This window comes from Dendropsophus ebraccatus, chromosome 6 (assembly GCF_027789765.1).
Source record: "Dendropsophus ebraccatus isolate aDenEbr1 chromosome 6, aDenEbr1.pat, whole genome shotgun sequence".
NCBI classification, from domain to species: Eukaryota; Metazoa; Chordata; class Amphibia; order Anura; family Hylidae; genus Dendropsophus; species Dendropsophus ebraccatus.
Window position 1 is genome coordinate 37,410,301 of NC_091459.1, and position 21,260 is coordinate 37,431,560.

Sequence of the window (21,260 nt, forward strand, 5' to 3'; positions counted from 1 at the left end):
AAAACGACAAGGTTTTTTCATGTTAAACATATTTTTAAAGAATTTTTGGTGTTATTTTTCTTTGAAATCTTGCAATTTTTTCCTCTTCTGCAGAGAAAACCTTTCAGCAGTCTCTTCATTATCATCACTCACAGGATCACAATTTATGACTGTCCAAGTAGGACTGAAAGTACAAAAATTACAATCAGGAAATTGAAACATTAAAAAAAAATTCTTTATCTGGCTCTGATCAGTGTAAGAAAAAATTCTTAGTGACACATTACCTTTTAAATAATTGTATAAAGCTAGATATTTATGAATGAAGTATAAAAATTAGATTATGTTCACATAGGTTGGAGTTTCATAGCTTTAACGCAATGAAGGGTGGCTGGATGGCAATTAAAGGGAAACAATAATGCTAAAAATGCTGTATATATGCCCCTATATACCCCCCAGCACTGTTCCCGGACATATAAGTAAACACTGTAAAAATTACTTATATGTCCGGAAAAAAAAAGGTTTGTAAAACTTACCCATCTAGCCATGTGGGTGTTCCGGAACTCCTAAGTAGTCATGGCTGGTGGGAAATCTTGCCAGAAGTCACTCCTCCCTGGCAGCATCTGCGCTGAGAGGCGGCCCCTGTGTGACGCTGCTGGCTCCTATACAGCGACACTGCCAGGGAGGCGTGATTGCTGACAAAGTTTCCCACCAGCCTTGATTACTTAGAAGCTCTACAACGCCCACTTGGCTGGATGGGTGAGTTTTACAAACTTGTTTTTCAGGATATATGTTGGCAGTCTTTACTTATATGTCTAGGAATAGTTCTTGGGGGCTTATAGGGACATATTTAGAGTTGTAGCAGGGTTTTTAGCGTCATTGGCTCCCTTTAAATCATTAATTACTTTAATGAAATGATGCAGTAATGCAATGAAATAACACAGCAGTGCCGGTCACCTAATAGTTTACTCAGCCGCAATGATGACACGGCTAGTAACCTAGGCTAGAGGGGATGCCAGATGGCACATGAGCGCTGGAACCGGCTTATCGCTGGATTGCGGACAGATGAGTACTTTACAACCTTCCCCTTGCTGCCCACCAACCTCTGCACAGGTCACAGAGCATTCCTAGAACACTCTCCCATAGAAATGTCTCCACACTCCAGGTTCCAGTGGTGCCTATGGCTGCTGTAAAGCCTATTCACCCTAACCATAAGCAATGGTCCCTGCACTGTTCCTTTGTAGAAGGTTTGTAACTCCGCCCCCCCCCCCGCCTCTTTAAAGTGTCACTGTTGTTATAACTTTTAAATCCCAAATGAACAGTAAATGTGAAATAAAGCAAGTTTTCAATTTACATTCATTTTTTTAGTTAACATAAAAAACACGGCAGTTCCTTTATTCTGACTTTTTTTGTTTGTTTTTTTTAGAGTCTAAACACAGGAAGTCCAGTGTTTGCCAGGTCATCTGTGTGTTCACAGGGTAGGCAGCCATGTGACTGATGTACACTCTGTACTGGCCGGGACTTCATGTGTTTAGTCTCTAGTCTAAAAAGCTTCAGGAGACTGGGCCTGAATACAAGTAAGTATAGCTTTTTTTTTTACAGCATTATAACTAAAAACAAAATAATGAATATATAATGCAAACTTGATTCATTTCACATCTACTGTTGATTTACATTTTGGGTCTGCTGTCATGATATGTAACATGCATGCTAAAACTGTAGACCTGTTAGGCACATTTTACTGTATGAATTATGTTCTGTTTCTGCAGGTGACAGATATTGCTGATGCCATGATCCTAAAGCAACTATTTGAAAATCTCTTTCAAAATGGAGTTGTCGTTGTAGCGACATCAAACAGACCACCAGAGGGTAAATTTATGTAGTTCATTTTTAACTTTGATTTATTTATTTAATTTATAGTTGGCGTATCTGCTACAAGTTTGATGTAGTGTTTAATTATTTACTTGTATTGATTTACACAGCATAAAACCTGCATCATCAAATCCATACCAATACTGATAGATATGACATATCAGAGGGGACAGTTAAATGAATTTGTTTTATAGAAAACACAGCAAATTTTTATCAGTCAGGAATGTGTAAAACTATCTGTCTGGTTACCCTAGAATATAATGCACAAGCCTGGAGAACAGAAATGGCTGCACATCGCACCCATGGTTGACACTAAATCTTGTTCGGCTACATTAAAAACCAACATCAGAAGTTGGTATATAATCTGATCAAACCATATTGCCTCATTTATCGCATGCAGGTCTTCCCTACACTAAACAACACTGTGACAGTCAGTGAACGCCAACCCCAAAAAGCAAACGCGAGCAGGGTAGGGGGGCCATAGAGTGGCCCTGCAACCCCACTGTCACAGGACCAAACCCCAAGGGCCCCCCACACACCCCGCAGATGCCCGCCAAGCAACACAAGTGTAAGATCCATGTGACTCCATTTGGCAGGAAGCACGTTTGTACATATGGTAAGTACCTCCTCTTTCTCCCATTCTACCTGCTCGTGCATTAGTGAGTAGTAACACCTTGTTCACACTTGTGTTGCTTGGCGGCCACCTTTTCTGCCACCTGCGCCTGCGGGGTGTGGGGCGGCCCTTGGGGTTTGGTCTTGTGACATTCTTTTCAGTATGTTTTTAGTTTATTGCGTTTAAGTATGTACAGGACTTTCTTGTTATGTTAACCAGAAATCTCTGGACTTGCTGCAATGTGCCCAGTAGGCCTAATTTACAGCTTCCGTAATTAATTCCGTAACTACAGATTCACAATTACGTTTTTGAACCAGTGCCCATTGATTTCTGTTGGGCTATTTACACAATTAGTAGTTTACGAGTACACAATCTGATCCGCAAAAAAAAGACTTGTCTTAGTAAGATCCCAGATTTTTACGGTGCTATGGAAAAATACAGGTCCCCCAAGAAATGTTACCGGCTAAAAGCAATCATGTGACCCTTTTAGGGGTTGGGCATCTTTTTTGAAGCAGTTTAAAGCAAATGTACCATCAGGTATATTCGCTTTAAGTGTAGCATATCAATAGGCCGGCACCGGGAAGCAGGTGACTTGGTGCTTTTTTTGAACCATGGCCTGGTTCCCGCGCACGGCGCCGGTCTATTACCCGGCACTGGCTGGGACTGAAGCACTGGGGCACGCTGGCCTGCCCCCAGTGGAAGGAAACCCCCGCCCCTCTGTGACGCAGCTTCTTAGAATCAATGGAGCCGCTTCACAAAGGGGAGGGGGTTTCCTCTCATGGGGGGTGGACCGGCCTGCCTCCAGTGCTCCAGCCCCAGCCAGTGCCCCATATCCTATGTGAAAACAATGGAGTTTTATACAACGTATGTATAAGGTACAATTGGGATAAACATTTTGCCTCACACAGGGACACGTTCGGGGCCAATGCAAGTACCTCACGCCACTCATTTTCTGTGATACCAGGCAAATCCCTTTCTCATTTCTGAAATGCATGAGATGAAAAACGTGGTAAAGGAGAAGTCTGGTGATTTCAAAAGGCCGTCAGCCTGCAGGGGGAGGGGTAAAATTGATTACAAGTAGAAACTTACCTCTCCCCGAGCCCAGGGTGAGCGGCTGGAGTGGCCACGGGACCCCTGCCGGAAGTAATTTTTCCCCGAGTTGTGACGTCCATCAGCCTGTGACGTCCATCAGTCAGCGTCGCACCCCAGTCACTGACTGGCTGAGTGGCCAGTCCATCAGTCAGGTCGTGGCGTGTGCAGTGCTAGATCCCGGAGCCTGGCTGGAGTCCTGTGGCTGCTCATTGCAGGTACAGGGAGAGGCAAGTTCTTACTTGTAATCAATTTCCCCTCTCTTCCGCTGCACTTCACCTTTAAGTGCTGGCTAAGAAATTGCAAATAAAGCTGAGATATGTGTTGTATAATCCAATACCAAGTGAGACTGGATGGCAACAGGTGTCCGCTTTACTTGCGATTGGTAATCCCGGCATAGTACTGGTAAAAGAACCAAATGGGGCAACTTGAAGAGTCTGGAAAGTCTTAAACCCATTAACGTCTTTCAGCAGATGTAAGAATATTATGCCCCGGTCCTCTCATGGTGTAAATCCCTCCAGGCGGAACATCCAGGTGGAACATTTCTGCTAGTGAAAACGTGTCCTTCATGCCCATAATAGCTGTGTCATTAAGGGGTTAAGATTCTCTTCTCTAGCGCAGAGTTTTAAAGTTCTCAGTCCCTTAGTAATGATACTAATGCTGGAAGATATAAACACTCTGTCTCCGGTGACAGTATTGGGCTACCATCGTTTAGAAAACATACTTAAAAGAGAGTTACCATGTGGTGAACCCTGATCTTTCATAGTGTTCATTAAACAATAGCATTTGCATAGGTGCTGTATGAAAACACCGCCAATTTTAAGTTATTTCCCCTTTTTTTAAGAAAAGCTTTGAAAACCTTGTAGATAAGATATCCTTAATAGTTGGAGATTGGAGGAGAATAGTGTACTTCATTACCTTTCTAATTAGCATCATATTTAAATGATAGTAAAAAAAAAAAAAAAAATCTCCTCTTAACATTAATCAATACAGTCTTCTTACTTAAGTGTCATAGAGTAACTGTGGTCTCTCATACTGATATTCTGAATAAATTATGTGGGTAGTTATTCCTTTTAATAGATAAAAAAGTTACTTTCAATTCCTATTTAATATAATGGCATTAGCAGGTAATGACAAATTTAAAGGAGAAGTCCGGGAGTAGGTGGTTGAACATAACAAGTTGCACCTACCTCCCTGGCTCCAGTTCTGGGGTTTGCTGTCCTCTGGTCCCCGATCCCCCGGCCAGTTCCTGGTCTGAGCGGGGACCTGGGTCATGACGTGTCAGGTCCGCTCAGCCAGTCAGTGGCCATAGCGGGCCTGACACGTCACATGTAATTTCCATGAACCAATAGTATTTGTGCCATTCACTGCTTTTAAAGAGTAGAGACTTAATACAATAGTAGTGGGAAGTGCAGAGGTACAGGGGTGCTTTTTGTTAAAGAGACTTTGTCAGCAGGTTTAGCCGGTCTTATCTCAGGGTAGCATAAACCAGAGAAAATGGAACAGAATGATGTATCACTTAAATGATTCTGTGCAGCTGATTCAGAGATATCGTCCTAAATAACATGGACAATAAGAAGTCCTCTCCTTTATGTGCATGAGCCCAGTAGTCCTGGATATTCATGAGAAGCAGAAAACTCCGTCCACCAGCTGCCGATTGGCAGTTATCTATCCATGCTGTCTATAGGCAGTCAACTGTCAATCAGCAGTGGGGGAAGGTGTGTGGCAAGAATCCTATTCTTCTGCATATTAGGAGAACGGTTGAACAAAATGATGTAAGTAATTTGCCGATCTGTTCAGCAATTCTGCCACCTGTTTATACTGCCCTCATTTAAGGCAGCATAAACCTAGTGACAGATTCCCAACAACAAAACAGAACTGATCCTCTGCTGTGTACCAGTGGTCCCTGGGTTGCCGCTGATCTCCAGTTACTGGCTCCTATCTTAACATCCAGGCAATGTCTACCTAGCCAATTACTGGGCGCATCAGTGACCTACCCAGCTAGTGAATGGCTAAGTGGCCATTTCCATGTGTTGAGTTGGGAACCAGGAAGTGTTGAGCAGCTGGTATCCAGGCAGAATGGCAGCAGGGAATTGGTGAGATGGATACTAGTTTCTTTGGGGGGGGGGAGTCTACATTGCACTGCAACTATTAACCTGCAAGTTTAATAAAAGTACCACTTAGTAACAGACCCTTAGTCAGCTGTTATATAGTATATGGTATGCTTGATGCATCCCATTACGAAGAAAACAAGTATGAACAAAGCCTAACCTGCATATGTTGGTTCTTTCTTTCCTTCAACTTCCTTCTGTACCTATTAGAGATAAGTAATGTTGAACTTCAGAAAAGTGTCTGGAGAAATTGGATGCCGGTAGTTGAATGCCAAGTGTTCAGGTTCTACCACTTAGCCGAACCTGGACACTTTTCTGAAATTAGCTCAACACTAGAGATGAGCGCAACTCAAGCATGCTCAAATCCGATCATTTGGCATTTGAATACCAGTGGCTGAAGAAGTTGGATGCAGCCCCGAGGCTGCTTGGAAAATATGGATACAGCCATAGGCCAAAGGCTCTATCCATGTTTTCCCAGACTCCCTAGGGCTACGCCCACCTTCTTCAGCCACCAGTATTCAAATGCCAAACGATTGGACTTCAAATGTCAAACATAGAATTTTCATGATGTTATGTAAGAGCTGTGTTATGTACTCTGAGCCATGAATAGGATTTTCATGAAGGGGCCACTTAATATGGTGGTTTTGGTGGTTTCCTTACTGGAGCCACCCCTTTGCTAGGTTCTTCCCTGGAGGGATATCTGGCTACTCACGTGTTTTTTTTTTTCAAAAACAATTGCATTGGTATAGATTAACTAGTATTATTAATAGAGTTAAATAGAAATGTTAACATTTGTCTTTTCCAGACCTTTATAAGAATGGACTTCAGAGAGTGAACTTCGTGCCGTTTATTGCAGTTTTAAAGGTAAGTAAAGATTTCTGTGAATGTGTGTATTTACCCATTAAATCTCTCATGTACATTGTTTTGATGGTGTGCCGGAAAGATATACTTTGTTAGGTTTTACACCTTTCTAAATTTTAATCATAGGGAGGACACATGCTTGTGAATTAAAGGTGGAATTGTTTGCTTCAGCATAAGACCTTTTGGATTAAGATCTTAGAAACTACAGTCCCGAAAGGGTTAAACAAAATATGCAGTTTTAAAGCCTTTCTGTGATTCATGCATGCTTTTCCTTCATGTGTCGTATCATTTTTATGATGTACTAGAAAATGTACCCCTGAGGAAGTCCGGTTTGGGCGGACGGAACGCGTGGGGCTCTCTTTGTTGACACCCCATCACCACCCTGTTGTTTGTTACTTATGGTGGTATCCTATTATTTTGGTCTGATTTTGATTTCACTGTCTTGGCACATGACTTCTTATACATTAGGTGATATTGCTCTTGGCCTCTCTTATTTATTTGGTTACACCTTTTTCTAGTGTATTTATATATTGTTATTGTGGATTATTGACACCATGTTATAGAACACCAACGTATTGCACGTGCACTTTATCCATACAGGGTGTGTGATATACTTAAACTGGGGTGTCATTGTGGGTGGTACTATACCGGGTACCTCCCTGTGGGATTGATATTTTAATTGTTTTTAGTTTGTGGGATCATTAATATATAATATTGTACCTGTCATAATAAAGTACTCTTATTTATTATATTTTTTGGTGTGCTATGGTTTTTGTATTTGGCATAGCTGTTTCTTTGATATAGTTATATTGGTTTATATGCTTACCATTTAGCACCCATCATTTACACTGGGTTGTGCATGTCCAACACTTTTGCTTGCTAGAAAATGTACCTGGCGCGGCCGGGTATAAAGTGTCAGTGTGTTAATTAGATTTGTTCTAAGGTGCCCAGGAGGCCAAGCTAAAGGTATTGTTTCATCTGAGTTAATCAGTGGAATTAGTGTATACCTGTAGTGCATAGTTGGAGGGGTTCTGTATACCCACAATGTATAGTTTTTACGGGTCTCACATATCTCTAGTGTATAGTTGGGGGGGGCTGTATACCTGTAGTGTGTAGTTGGGGGGGCTGTATACCTGTAGTGTATAGTTGAGGGAGGTCCTGTATACCTGCAGTGTATAGTTGATGAAGGTCCTGTATACCTGTACTGTATAGTTCGGGGGTCCTGTATACCTGTAGTATATAGTTGGTGCTGTATACCTGTAATGTATAGTTGGTGGAGGTCTTGTATACCTGTAGTTTATAGTTTGAGGGTCCTGGATACCTGTAGTGTATAATTGGTGGAGGTCTTGTATACCTGTAGTATATAGTTCGGGGGTCCTGTATACCTGTAGTGCATAGTTTGAGGGTCCTGTATAACTGTAGTATAGAGTTGGTGGAGGTCCTGTATACCTGTAGTGTATAGTTTGGGGTCCTATATACCTGTAGTATATAGTTGGTGGAGTTCCTGTATACCTGTAGTATAATGCTTTGGGGTCCTGTATACCTGTAGTATAGAGTTGGTGTAGGTCCTGTATACCTGTAGTGTATAGTTTTGAGGTCCTGTATACCTGTAGTGTATAGTTTGGAGTCCTATATACCTGTAGTATATAGTTGGTGGAGTTGCTGTATACCTGTAGTGTATAGTTTTGGGGTCCTGTATACCTGTAGTATATAGTTGGTGGAGGTCCTGTATACCTGTAGTGTATAGTTTTGGGGTCCTGTATACCCGTAGTGTAAAGTTTGGGGTCCTGTATACCTGTAGTATATAGTTGGTGGAGGTCCCGTGCACCTGTAGTGTATAGTTTTGGGGTCCTGTATACCTGTAGTGTCCTGTATACCTGCAGGGTCGTATTAACCATTAGGCACCCATGGTCTGATGCGTAGGGTAGCACCTTGCAGAGGGGCAGTACCCTCCCGTTCAGACTTGCCAGAAAATCTGGTGTCTTTTCGAGGGGGGTATGGCGGTATTGGTCAGGTCTGGTATAGCGGTGTTATCTAGTCACAGTATGGCGTTATTGGTCAGGTCTGGTATGGCAGTGTTATTCAGTCACAGTGTGTCGGTATTGGTCATGTCTGGTATGGCGGTGTTATCCAGTCACAGTATGGCGGTATTGGTCAGGTCTGGTATGGCAGTGTTATTCAGTCACAGTGTGTCGGTATTGGTCATGTCTGGTATGGCGGTGTTATCCAGTCACAGTATGGCGGTATTGGTCAGGTCTGGTGTGGCGGTGTTCTCCAGTCACAGTGTTGCGGTATTGGTCAGGTCTGGTAAAGTGGTGTTATCCAGTCACAGTATGGCGGTATTGGTCAGGTGTGGTATGGCAGTGTTATACAGTCACAGTATGGCAGTATTGGTCAGGTCTGGTATGGCAGTGTTATCCAGTCACAGTATAGCGGTATTGGTCAGGTCTGGTATGGCAGTGTTATCCAGTCACAGTATGGCGGTATTGGTCAGGTGTGGTATGACAGTGTTATCCAGTTACAGTATGGTGGTATTGGTCAGATCTGGTATAGCAGTTTTTTCCAGTCATAGTATGATGGTATTGGTCAGGTGTGTTATGACAGTGTTACCCAGTCACAGTATGGTAGTATTGGTCAGGTCTGGTATAGCGGTGTTATCCAGTCACAGTATGGCGATATTGGTCAGGTCTGATATGATGGTGTTATCAAGTCACAGTTTGGCGGTATTGGTCAGGTCTGGTATGGCAGTGTTATCCAGTCACAGTTTGGCGGTATTGGTCAGGTCTGGTGTGGCGGTGTTACCCAGTCACAATATGGCGGTATTGGTCAGGTCTGGTATGGCAGTGTTATCCAGTCACAGTATGGCGGTATTGGTCAGGTCTGGTATAGCAGTGTTATCCAGTCACAGTATGGCGGTATTGGTCAGGTCTGATATGATGGTGTTATCCAGTCACAGTTTGGCGGTATTGGTCAGGTCTGGTGTGGCAGTGTTGACCAGTCACATTTTGGTATACCTGTAGTGCCCTGTATATACATGTACTGTATAGATGGAGTAGGGGGTCCTGTATATACATGTACTGTATAGATGGAGTAGGGGGTCCTGTATATACATGTACTGTATAGATGGAGTAGGGGGTCCTGTATATACATGTACTGTATAGATGGAGTAGGGGGTCCTGTATATACATGTACTGTATAGATGGAGTAGGGGGTCTTGTATATACATGTACTGTATAGATGGAGTAGGGGGCCCTGTATATACATGTACTGTATAGATGGAGTAGGGGGTCCTGTATATACATGTACTGTATAGATGGAGTAGGGGGTCCTGTATATACATGTACTGTATAGATGGAGTAGGGGGCCCTGTATATACATGTACTGTATAGATGGAGTAGGGGGCCCTGTATATACATGTACTGTATAGATGGAGTAGGGGGCCCTGTATATACATGTACTGTATAGATGGAGTAGGGGGTCCTGTATATACATGTACTGTATAGATGGAGTAGGGGGTCCTGTATATACATGTACTGTATAGATGGAGTAGGGGGTCTTGTATATACATGTACTGTATAGATAGAGTAGGGGCTCCTGTATATACATGTACTGTATAGATGGAGTAGGGGGTCCTGTATATACATGTACTGTATAGATGGAGTAGGGGGCCCTGTATATACATGTACTGTATAGATGGAGTAGGGGGTCCTGTATACATGTACTGTATAGATGGAGTAGGGGGTCCTGTATATACATGTACTGTATAGATGGAGTAAGGGGTCCTGTATATACATGTACTGTATAGATGGAGTAGGGGGTCCTGTATACATGTACTGTATAGATGGAGTAGGGGGTCCTGTATATACATGTACTGTATAGATGGAGTAGGGGGTCCTGTATATACATGTACTGTATGGATGGAGTAGGGGGCCCTGTATATACATGTACTGTATAGATGGAGTAGGGGGTCCTGTATATACATGTACTGTATAGTTGGAGTAGGAGGTCCTGTATACATGTACTGTATAGATGGAGTAGGGGGTCTACCAGTTATTACTGTGGATGTTGTGAGGCAGCTTCCCTAGCAACCATTGCTCCCTGTGAAAATGAAAGCAGTAATCCTATTGGTTGCTAAGGCTCCCAACTGCCGTGTCTGCTGCAGCTAATTATATCACCTGTGTGTGCAGTGAGGAGATTTTCCCATTTATCTTTATGGGGCGCTCTTCCCCCTCCCCCTCCTCTCCTGTACATCTGGCGGGGACAGGACTTTCGCAATAACCTTCCCGGGCACCCAATGTATCTGTGTGCCAAATTTGGGGTCAAACGGTTCAGGCGTTTGGAAGTCTATAGAGGACAGACAGACAGACAGACAGACAGACAGAAGGACAGACAGACAGACTTTCATTTTTATGATATAGATTGTATGCATTAATACGGTCAGAAATATGTTTAACTATATGTATTATGAAAATATGCAATGAAACATTGCGAGGTATAACCCCGTTCTCTGGAGTGTCTGATGCATCTCAGCCTTGTCTGATATTGTTATGCTGTACAGCAAAATAGTTTATTAAAAAGAAACCAAGGTGGAATAAGAAGTGCAGTGAGTACATTATATGATTGGGAACAGCACGGTTACATGTTAGTCGCCTGTAGTGGATTTGCATATGCTGCGGAATGAGAGCTAAGTGGACTCCTGTTGCGGAGCAGACATTGTTAATTAGAGATAGGTACAAGTGTTTGGATTTTCTATAAACTATAACCCTTACAGGGCTTATCCTTTCCAAAGATATTATTACCCTTTTCCCACAAATAGACATAAATATAAGTCCATTTTAGGGGTCCCTTATCTGTAGCTGTTTCAGAGGCAGTGGGAGCTGGCTGTGACATTTTGCTGAGCTTCTGCCGCAACTGTCAGCACCTGAGCTTTATAATTTGCATTGTCAGTGCGCCCGCAGCACCCAGCAGGGTAACAGAGGGAGGTATCTTTCTGTTTTCCATTGGTGTCCCACAAATTGATTGTGGAGTCTGATCTGCTATACCTGCCAGTGTAACGTTAGGCCTTATGCACACGTTCAGTATTTTTTCAAGTCCGTAGATTCCTCCCACTATCCACCTTTACAATCGTATAAATTACGGATTGGGCATATATAGTGCATCTGTATTTCTGTAAAAAAAAAAAAAATTTTCAACATGTCAATTATAACTCATCTGTATTTTTTTTACGACAGTACAGATGCCAAACAGCTTACAATCCGTAAAAAATAGGGGATCCCATTGATTTCTTTGAGAGCATCCAGAAAAAATCTAGGTCCACACAAGGACATGTCCTTTTTTTCAGCATTGGTTTGCGTCTTTGTAATCTACTGATGGTGTGAATAGCCCAATAGACAACAATGTGCACTAATTTAAATACGGAAATATGGATCCGTAGATTACGGGACATGTGAATAAGGACTTACACTGCATTAAAGTACACATATTTGGTATAACATAACAACTCAAGCAGTAAAATCATATTAAAAAATCTGCACCATGAACACTGTAAAATTAATTACCTTTCTTTTGAACTCTCCTCCCTAAAAATTACATAAAAAGTGATCAAAAAGTTGGATAATTTAGATAATTTTAAAAATAAATTTAAAGTTTTCACAAACTTTTAGCGTTTGTCACAAAAAAAAAACGATCTCAGGATCACTTGGATAACCAAAAGTATTCCAAAGTTATGACCACATAAACTAGATTTGTCAGATTTACAAAATTGTCCCAGTCCTAAATGAATGAATTAAAAAAAAAAACTGTTGACTTCATTACCCTCTGATTTATATTATCTAGCATCTTATTAAGCAAATTTCTAAATTCATTATTTAAAATCTGTGTGAAAATGTCTTGTGGTCACAAGACCTACAAATATTTAAAAGGTTCCACAGCATTTTGTAGAAGAATAAATTGTGCAATCTAATATCAATTTTTCATTTTTTTGGCCTAAAGTTACACTGTTAGAATTTTCTAAATCTAAATCAACAGGGGCTGTGATATAAAGCATGTTTGCAATTTGCATTTATTTTAGTTTTCATGCTTTCAAACACAGCTATACTTACTTGTGTCCAGGTTCAGACTCCTGAAGGCAGCTTTTTAGTCTTGTGCTGGTTGAAAAAAAAGAGTCTTAACACAGAAAGTTTGGGCTAATACAGAGTGTCACGGCTCAATGTGTCCATGAATCACATGAGTGCCTTCTCTGTGAGCCAGATGACCTGAGAAACATGGGACTTCCTGCATTTAGACTCTTTGAAAAAAAAAAGTCTTAATACAGGAAGTGCTGTGTTTTCCATGATAACTTAAAAAAAATGAATGTAAATTGCAAACTTGCTTTATATCACATCTACTGTTGTTTTAGATTTTAAAAGTTCTAACGACCGGTACACTTTAATAGCTGCCTGTAACTAAAATATTGTAATACTTGCCCTCCATGAAATTTTTCTAATATTTTTGGTGCCATTTATCATTTAATGGCTGAAATATAGGATGTTTCGAAAATGATGGGTCAAAATTATAGTCTCTGCATTTATATTGAGTGAACAGTGAACGTAAAAAACAACTATCCTAGTTTTATGTATACACTACAAATGGGTTCTTGACAGTGACATGATATTCTAGGTTGTCCAGTTCTGTTCTGATATATGTTAACATTAGAGATGAACGAACCTGCCGAGGTTCGGGTTCGTATGAACCTGAACTCTTGGCGTCTGATTCCCGCTGTCTGCAGCCTCCGTGAAGAGGGTGGATACAGCAGGAGGACCGCCTGGAAAACTAGGATACAGCCAAAAGCATAGGCTTTATCCCAGTTTTCCAGGCGGTCCTCCCGCTGTATCCACCCGCTCCACGGAGCAGGCAGACAGCGGGAATCAGACGCCAAGAGTTCAGGTTCATACGAACCCGAACCTCGGCAGGTTCGCTCATCTCTAGTTAACATATCGACAGATATAGAAATCACGGTTCATTGTTGTGTAATTGTTTTGCTTCATCCTTTTTGAATCACTCTGAAAGAGAGCCCTTTGACTTGGGCCGAAGCTTCAGCACTTGCGCTTGATCAGCAAGAATGACCCTCTTATACAGAGCCTTCGCGAAGCTCTATCAATCGAATGGCCTATCCACTTCATCATAGTCGCCTGATCATTGCTGTTTACACCAGATGATGTGCACTTAACTGGTGATTTAAATGGCTGCACAAAAAATTTGATCAGTTGTTTATCGGGCGATCGCTGGCCCTATAACGAGGGCTGATTGTTGACAATGAGTGTTCCTAACTGCTGATAATCGGCTTTTGTAAATGAATGCTTGGATGAAAAGCATCAAATATGATGAGAATAGATAAATTTATTGTAATATAAAACATCACAGATCGATTTGTATTTATTTTTTGATGAATTTGCCCCCATTAGTAATGTACAGTAAATTATATTTAGTTTAAAAAAAAAAACAGTACCGATGTAACGTGAAACAGTTTTTCTTCACGGCCTTCTCTTCATTGTTAATGACATCGCAGGGCGAACTGTAACCCAGTAAAAGGACTTTTAAGTTCTTTATCACAAGCCATCATGGAGGTCTGAAGAGAGAGTCTTTAATCCAATAAGCGTTTCATTGAGCTCATGAATAGAAAGCCAAGGAAGAAGCTACAACAAGAGTGCGTTGAGGGTCATTTTAACCAGGTGGAACTTCCTGGGATTTGACAAATGTACCAAGAAACTCCTATTCATTTCTAGCAATGTTTATGGGAGCATAATTAGTTTACCTGGACAAACTTCATATTGGCCATAGACAAGAAGCCACTGCTATTGAATTAATCCAGTGTCAAGCGGAATGGACAGGGCATGCCGAGGCTGTGAGAAATTCACATAGCTAATAGCTTTGTCCAAAGCTGCTCTTACAAGGGAACAGATAATTAGATGTAATTAGGGTGTATGAATTGTTGTCTCTTTGCCCTCAGCTTGAATAATTTTGGGAGTAAAAACTGCTCATGGTGTAAATGCTTTGATGTATGAAGAGTCATTGTGGCTTGGCAGTATAAAGGCAGTGTTTTATTCTTTTTACATAATGGCTGCAGTACATAAAGAGTGAATGGGCATTGCAACCCCCAAATCTGCTCAATAGCAAGGACCTCTGGGTATTCTTGAAAGAAGTGGAAGAATTTTTTTTTTTTTTTTAGGTAATGAGGGAATGAATGTAAACTCAAATGTGATTTCTTCCCTCTACTTCTACTTGTTTTTGTGTTATTTAAACGTAACTACCTTTGTCCTGCGATGTCTAGCTAAAACGATTTGTGGAACTAATGAGACACTAAAACACCGATGTAGAAATGTATTCATACACTGATTTATACACATTAATACATAAATCATAATTAAGTGACTTTTGACTCAGATTTGCATTTAGAAATCAAAAAGTTGTCCACAGAGGAGAATTGGGTTCTCTTGACCACCACTTCGCACACTTTCAAAAAGGAGGAGTCACAGAAGAATGACAACAGCATGAAGTGTGAGCTTATTGGTTGCCACTTTTGAATCAACTTTAGCATATTCCATCTTAATACAATTAGTAGCTGAGAAGCTGAATCCGAGGAGAACCAAACAGGGCCACAGGCGAGGGTGACTTTCAGCTTCGTAAGAACAAGTTCCCCCTACCTTTTGACAGTGACCAGGAGGAACCATGAGGAGATGGCATAGTGATGTTATTATGACCAAGTGGCAAAGCAGTAGAGACATTGGACAGAGAAAAAGTGGTGGCCACCCACAAGGTATAGGATCTTGCCACTGCTGTTCCCCAGTTTGGAGTACCAGCTGTGATTTTAACAATTTGTACGCAGGAGCCTACTTCTGGTCATAGAAATATTCCTTAAGCCTCTATTACTGAAGGTGATGTGGAGAGCAAGCAAGCGCTAGCTTGCTCTTCCTTCCTCTGCCGGCGCTATTACACATGCCAACAGCGAGCGGGTCAGAGTAAGGGCGGCCGCGGGGGTATGTTCCTGGGCGATCATTAGATCATCTGGGCAGCCCATTAGCAGATAGAGGTGGTCTGCTAGATCGTTGCTAGGCTGATCGTTTGTGTTTCAGCCTGTTGAAAGACAACGATCAACCATCATCGTGAATATTAGCTGATCATTGTCTTCTATTAAATGTAAACAAAAATTAGATATCAATTATATTTATAATTATATATATATATATATATATATATATATATATATAATTTTTGTTTACATTTCTTGGTACTTTATGCCACTATTGGTAGGGGCAGACCATATTTTAAGCTCAGTCATTTGCACTTAGACCTGTGAGCTGCACCACCTCCCCCTTTCTTCTATTAAATTAACTGATTATTGACAGATAGTCGCTTAGTGGAATAGGGCCTTTACACTATGAATTGACACGATCCACCAAAATTATGTAGTGCCAACTATTTAATTTATTCATAATAGAATATAAATTGATTGTTACTAGAGTTGAGCAAACTTGAACCACGTTCGGGTTTGTCCAAACCCGAGTGTGCTGCATTTGATTACTGGCGGCTGCTGAATTTGAATGTAGTCCTATAGATACATGGATACAGCCTATGGCCGAGCCAGCTCAAAGTTTGCTCAACTCTGATTGCCACATCACTTAGTCCCTGAATTGCCCTCGCTACTTACAGCAGAATTACCTGACGTACCTGACAGATGACACGGAGAAGAATGTCATACTTTATAACCTCTTGGTGATTGCATTAGGACATATCGCTAAGCGTATGCATTCTTGTATTTTCTGAACCAGAGATATTAATGAACAGAATAAGGGAAAGAACTTCTATTACTGGCTGACCCTTCTGTTGCTATATTTCTGTTGAAATTAAGCAACGTTTGTTCGCCAATTCGGCATTAGAGAAATGTTTGACAGAGTTAGAACATTATAGCAAATGGGATAATTATGATGATTGTGCTTCAGATATGGGTCACATACAGACTCCCCTGTAGTACAGCCTAGTTGCAGCCTAAGAAAACGTTTGCGTTTCGATTGGGAATTCTTTGAAAGCTATTTACAGCTAATACTTGCATGAAGGTTAGAAAGGTTGATGAAGTGATACCAAGTTGTGCTTTCCTATTCTCTTCATGTCAGAATGTAATTACCATTGATTCATAAAACTGTCTGGGAAAAGAGCTGCGGTGTATTAATCTGCCGCTAAGACAAGAGCTGACAAATAAAGAACATAGCATAGCAAGTCTTGTTGCTTTCAAATGATTAATAATTACCCTCGAGGTCATGAGCAATTCTTGCATTGATTCATTGACATTAGTTCTTGAAAATGGAGTTTAAACTGGCGGGTAGCATGATAGTCTAACATTATGCTGCCTTTGGACAACCTTGAGATTTGTTGCATTTTTATTATGTTTTCTATTGTGTATGTCAGCATCTAAACTGATTTTAAGGAGAGGACTCCAGGTGGTTTTGTACTACAAGGGCATTACATTAGCCAGCTACTACTGCAACTTGTCTAATCCTTTTCTTTATCATTTTATTAAATAATGATGTAAACTAATTTACATGGATTTCTATATTCCACTAAGACCCATCTCTTACATCCTACTCATCAATCCAGACTTGGGGGTAAAACCTATATGTTAGGAAAATTATATGAATTATGTGCTTATTTTAAATAAAATCAAGCCTCTTAAAGGGAACCTTTCACCTTGAAAATGCTATCAACGCTATCAGTATCATGTTATAGAGAAGAAGGAGCCGAGTGGATTGATATAAACCTTTATGGGAAAAGATTCCATATTAAGTTTAATTTATTGATTAAAATCTCTGATGTTTCCATGCTAAGGAGTCCAGTCCATTGAGCCACACCGCCCACTGGACTCCTTATCACGAATGAGCAGAGATTTTAATCAACATGTTACAAGTTATACTGAATCCTTTCCCACAAAGATATATATCAATCTGCTCAGTTCTTCCTGCTCTATACTACCATGGTGATAGATTAGATAGCATTGTCTTGGTGACAGGTTCCCTTTAAATCAGCCTTACCTTTGTTATTAATAATAATAATAATATTATTTATTTGTGTAGCGCCAACAGATTTCTCAGCCGCAGATTTCGTTAGCCATCCATGAGCAGTTAACTTTTAGAATACACTTTCCGTATTATTCCTCTTATACCAGGTTTGGTTGACTTAAGCCAATGTTGCTTGGTAGAAGAATTTATTTCGGGGGGATTGTACAGGATTGTTAATATTATTTAAATATAGATTATTTTAATTGATTATGTATCATATTTAGGTGGCACTCTCCTCATAGCTGTCTTGACATAGTTCCGCTGTATAAATGATATAGCTTGAACCATATATCCAAAAGTTAAGTGCAGAACAGGATCCTCATATTTAACGTGCCCGCACACTAAATATGATATCCATGTTATGACCTTTTTACACAGGTCGATTATCAACAACAAGTGTTCCTAGAAACGCTCATTTGGATGATAACTGGGCTGTGTAAAAGTGTCAGCAATGAGCGGAAAAATGCCCTTCGGCAGCTGATCGCATCATTTGCAACGATAAAATCATTAGTATCATTATCTGCTGCACATCTCTCTGTATAAACAGGAGATGTGCAACCGATGACAATGAATGTTAATGGCCACACAGCAATGGAATATTATGATATAAATCATTGTAGAAGGTTTTGTGTTAGCCCATGAGGACAACCTGTCCAAATGCCCTGGAAGGGCATATGGACTTCATTGAGGGGGTTGACTGCATGGGCCACTTGAAAGCTTGGTCTTTAATAAAATAAGATTACAACTTGTCTTTTAAACAATGGGGGAAAATTATCAAACATGGTGTAAAGTGAAACTGGCTCAGTTGCCCCTAGCAACCAATCAGATTCCACCTTTCATTTTCTATAGAGTCTGTGAGGAGTGAAAGGTGGAATCTGATTGGTTGCTAGGGGCAACTGAGCCAGTTTCACTTTACCCCATGTTTGATAAATCTCCCCAATGTGTACAGTTTTTTGGTTATCAATATGTGTTTATTTAATCGAAAGTGATAACAGAACGCAACAGATTTGGTAGTTCACTACGGTCATTTAAACTTTCATCTCCCCACCTACCATAAAACGAATATTGCACAACTAGACAGCGAAATCCATATGGTTATGGTTTTCATATTAAGGCTGTGTTCACACACCGTCAAGGAGTTCATTTTTTGTGGATGGCCATCATTTAACAACAAATAATGTAATTTTAAAACAACTGCTGTTTTTCATATAAAAGCAGCCGTTTTTACCAGTAAGCGACGTCCGTCCAATAAAAACAGATGTCTTATAGACAGTGTGTGAACATAGCTTTAAAGTTCCGTATCATACACTAGAAATGTTAGAGCTGATTTTGATATAGTTTCTTAAGTGCATCTGAGACAGGTTTCTTTACTGTAATAGCAGTGTGGTTATGAAACCCTCGTCTGCATGATGTTGTGATGGTTGGCTTGGCTACTGTAGATGAGTAGTAAAGGAGAATAGGTTGAGGTACATTGATTTGTCTATTATTATTATTTTTTAACTATAGTGTGTTGCTGTGTGCCCGAAATTATATATGGACATGTAGACTTGCATACAGGACTAACCTGACAGATTTACTTATTTTTATTTATATCTTCTTTAAGGAGTACTGCAACACAGTTCAACTGGATTCTGGCATAGACTACAGGAAACGTGTTCTCTCTGCGGCTGGTAAAATATATTTTCTGTAAGTTCTTCTCTTTATTTTCTTTGCTTCATTCATCATGCTAGTACTCTATTATTGATGCTTTAGCTTATACACTATAAAACATCAGCCTGCTTTCAAACTTCAATGTCAGTGAGCATATTACATGTCTACATGTGCTGTGATATGATGATCATTGTTTACGTCAAAAAGTATAGAACCTCTTTAAAGGAAACCAGTCAGCCCAATTGGGCTGATATGGTTCCCTGAACCGCTGTATACAGCTTCTGAGCAGCAGAAGCTGTATACCCGAGAAAAAGCAGTTTAATGACCCGGGTGCTTGACAGGCAGAGGCGGGGACGTAGTCATCAGGGCGGCTCCCTGCCTGTATCTAGTCACCAATCTCTGCCTGTTAGCGCGCTCCGCAGGATGATTGACAGGCGGAAAGGCAAGTAACGGACCTCTCTGCCAGTCAGAGAGCGGTGACTGACACGGGCAGGAAACTGCCCAGATGACTACCTCCCCGCCTCTGCCTGCCACGTGCCCGGGTCATTAAACTGCTTTTTCTCGGGTATACAGCTCCTGCTGCAGCCGAGGCCGGTATGTGCCGCGGGCCGCTCAGAAGCTGTATGCAGCGGTTCAGGGAACCATATCAGCCCAATTGGGCTGATTGGTTTCCTTTAAGATGTCATAGAAATACAGTATAACAAATCTTTGATGATGCCCTTTAAAGCATTACTTTCATTTAAGAATAAAACTTTCAGTTTGGGATCGATATTAGCAGCCGTCATTATCAATGGATGGTCTCCTTTCCCTGATATAGGACAACACGTTCCCGTAGTGGGAACATAGCCTAAACATGTCGAGAATTTTGATCACCTTGTGCTAAGACCCCTACCAATCTCTAGCTGCAGCCAAGAGAAGGGCACAGCAGCTCACTGCCTGTTGCTCAATCAGTTCCATTGCAGAATACTGTAAGCCTGTGTAGCCCAACTCCTGTAATAACAAGTTTTGACATGTCTATAGATAAAATAAAGAAATATAGAAATAAATATACAGATTGATAGAAAAAGGATGGTGCAAAAAATATCGCCTTGGTGTTCATAACCGAGAGAACATAAAAATATATTTAAATGAAAAGACACACTGGCCCGGATTTGTTTTGGTCTGTTTTGGATTTGGTCTGTTTTTTTCCCCACACTTTTTTCCTGACTGTGGCCGACTGGTAACGATCTCTGCTGTTTAACCCTGTAGGTGTTGTGGTCTGTCGCAACCATGGCACTTACAGGGTTGATGATAACCCCCCGGGTCTGCCATGCATGGATACCCATGAGGCCCAGCCAGTCTAACAGGCTATAGCTGTCATTGTAAGGTAATGTTCAAACAACATATTTTCCTCTTAGTTTTTTTTTAAAGAAAAAATTACATCCATCATTTTAAGTTTAAAATGATGTCCGTCATTTAACTGTTTGTCTGCCTTGCATTGAACTTAATTAAATCATGCCAATAATGGACGTCTCTTAAATAGAAAAGGTGGCCGCATTTTCACTTTTTTTGATGTTGTGTGAACATAGCCTAATAGTGAAAGTTATACTATACTACAGGACAGAAGGGCAAATAGTACCACAGCTTGTCCTGCAAAAAATAAGCCCTTACACAACTCTATTGGACAAAAATGAAAAACACAATGGCTTTCACAATATGATGATGCAATAAAAGTTTAGTTTTACTTTTTAATTGATTTTATTGTGCAAATTTACATTAAATATAAAACAATACAGTATGTATAAATGGAGCTGCAACATGAATATTGGACAGCATAGATGGCCAGGTGTAGTATTGCGCTGTAGTCTCACTGTAGCCCCGCCTTCAGTGCACCAAACTGTCTTATTAGCCTAGGGATTTAACCACTAACTGCACGGAAATGGCACCAAGGATGAAGGTAGGAAACTTACCTTCATCCTCAGCACCTCAGGCACAATAGGAACATAACAGCAGGTCATTTCC

At 40.8% G+C, this 21,260-nt stretch overlaps 1 protein-coding gene across 1 annotated transcript in view; it reads left to right on the plus strand.

Annotated features, from left to right (window-relative positions):
• The window catches only part of AFG1L (AFG1 like ATPase), a 68,643-nt gene that overhangs the window by 35,778 nt on the left and 11,605 nt on the right, over positions 1-21,260 (plus strand). The window contains exons 6-8 of the mRNA XM_069974805.1: positions 1,746-1,845; positions 6,467-6,525; positions 19,213-19,295. Coding sequence (XP_069830906.1) covers positions 1,746-1,845; positions 6,467-6,525; positions 19,213-19,295 — 242 coding nt within the window. The remainder of the gene's footprint in view (positions 1-1,745; positions 1,846-6,466; positions 6,526-19,212; positions 19,296-21,260) is intronic.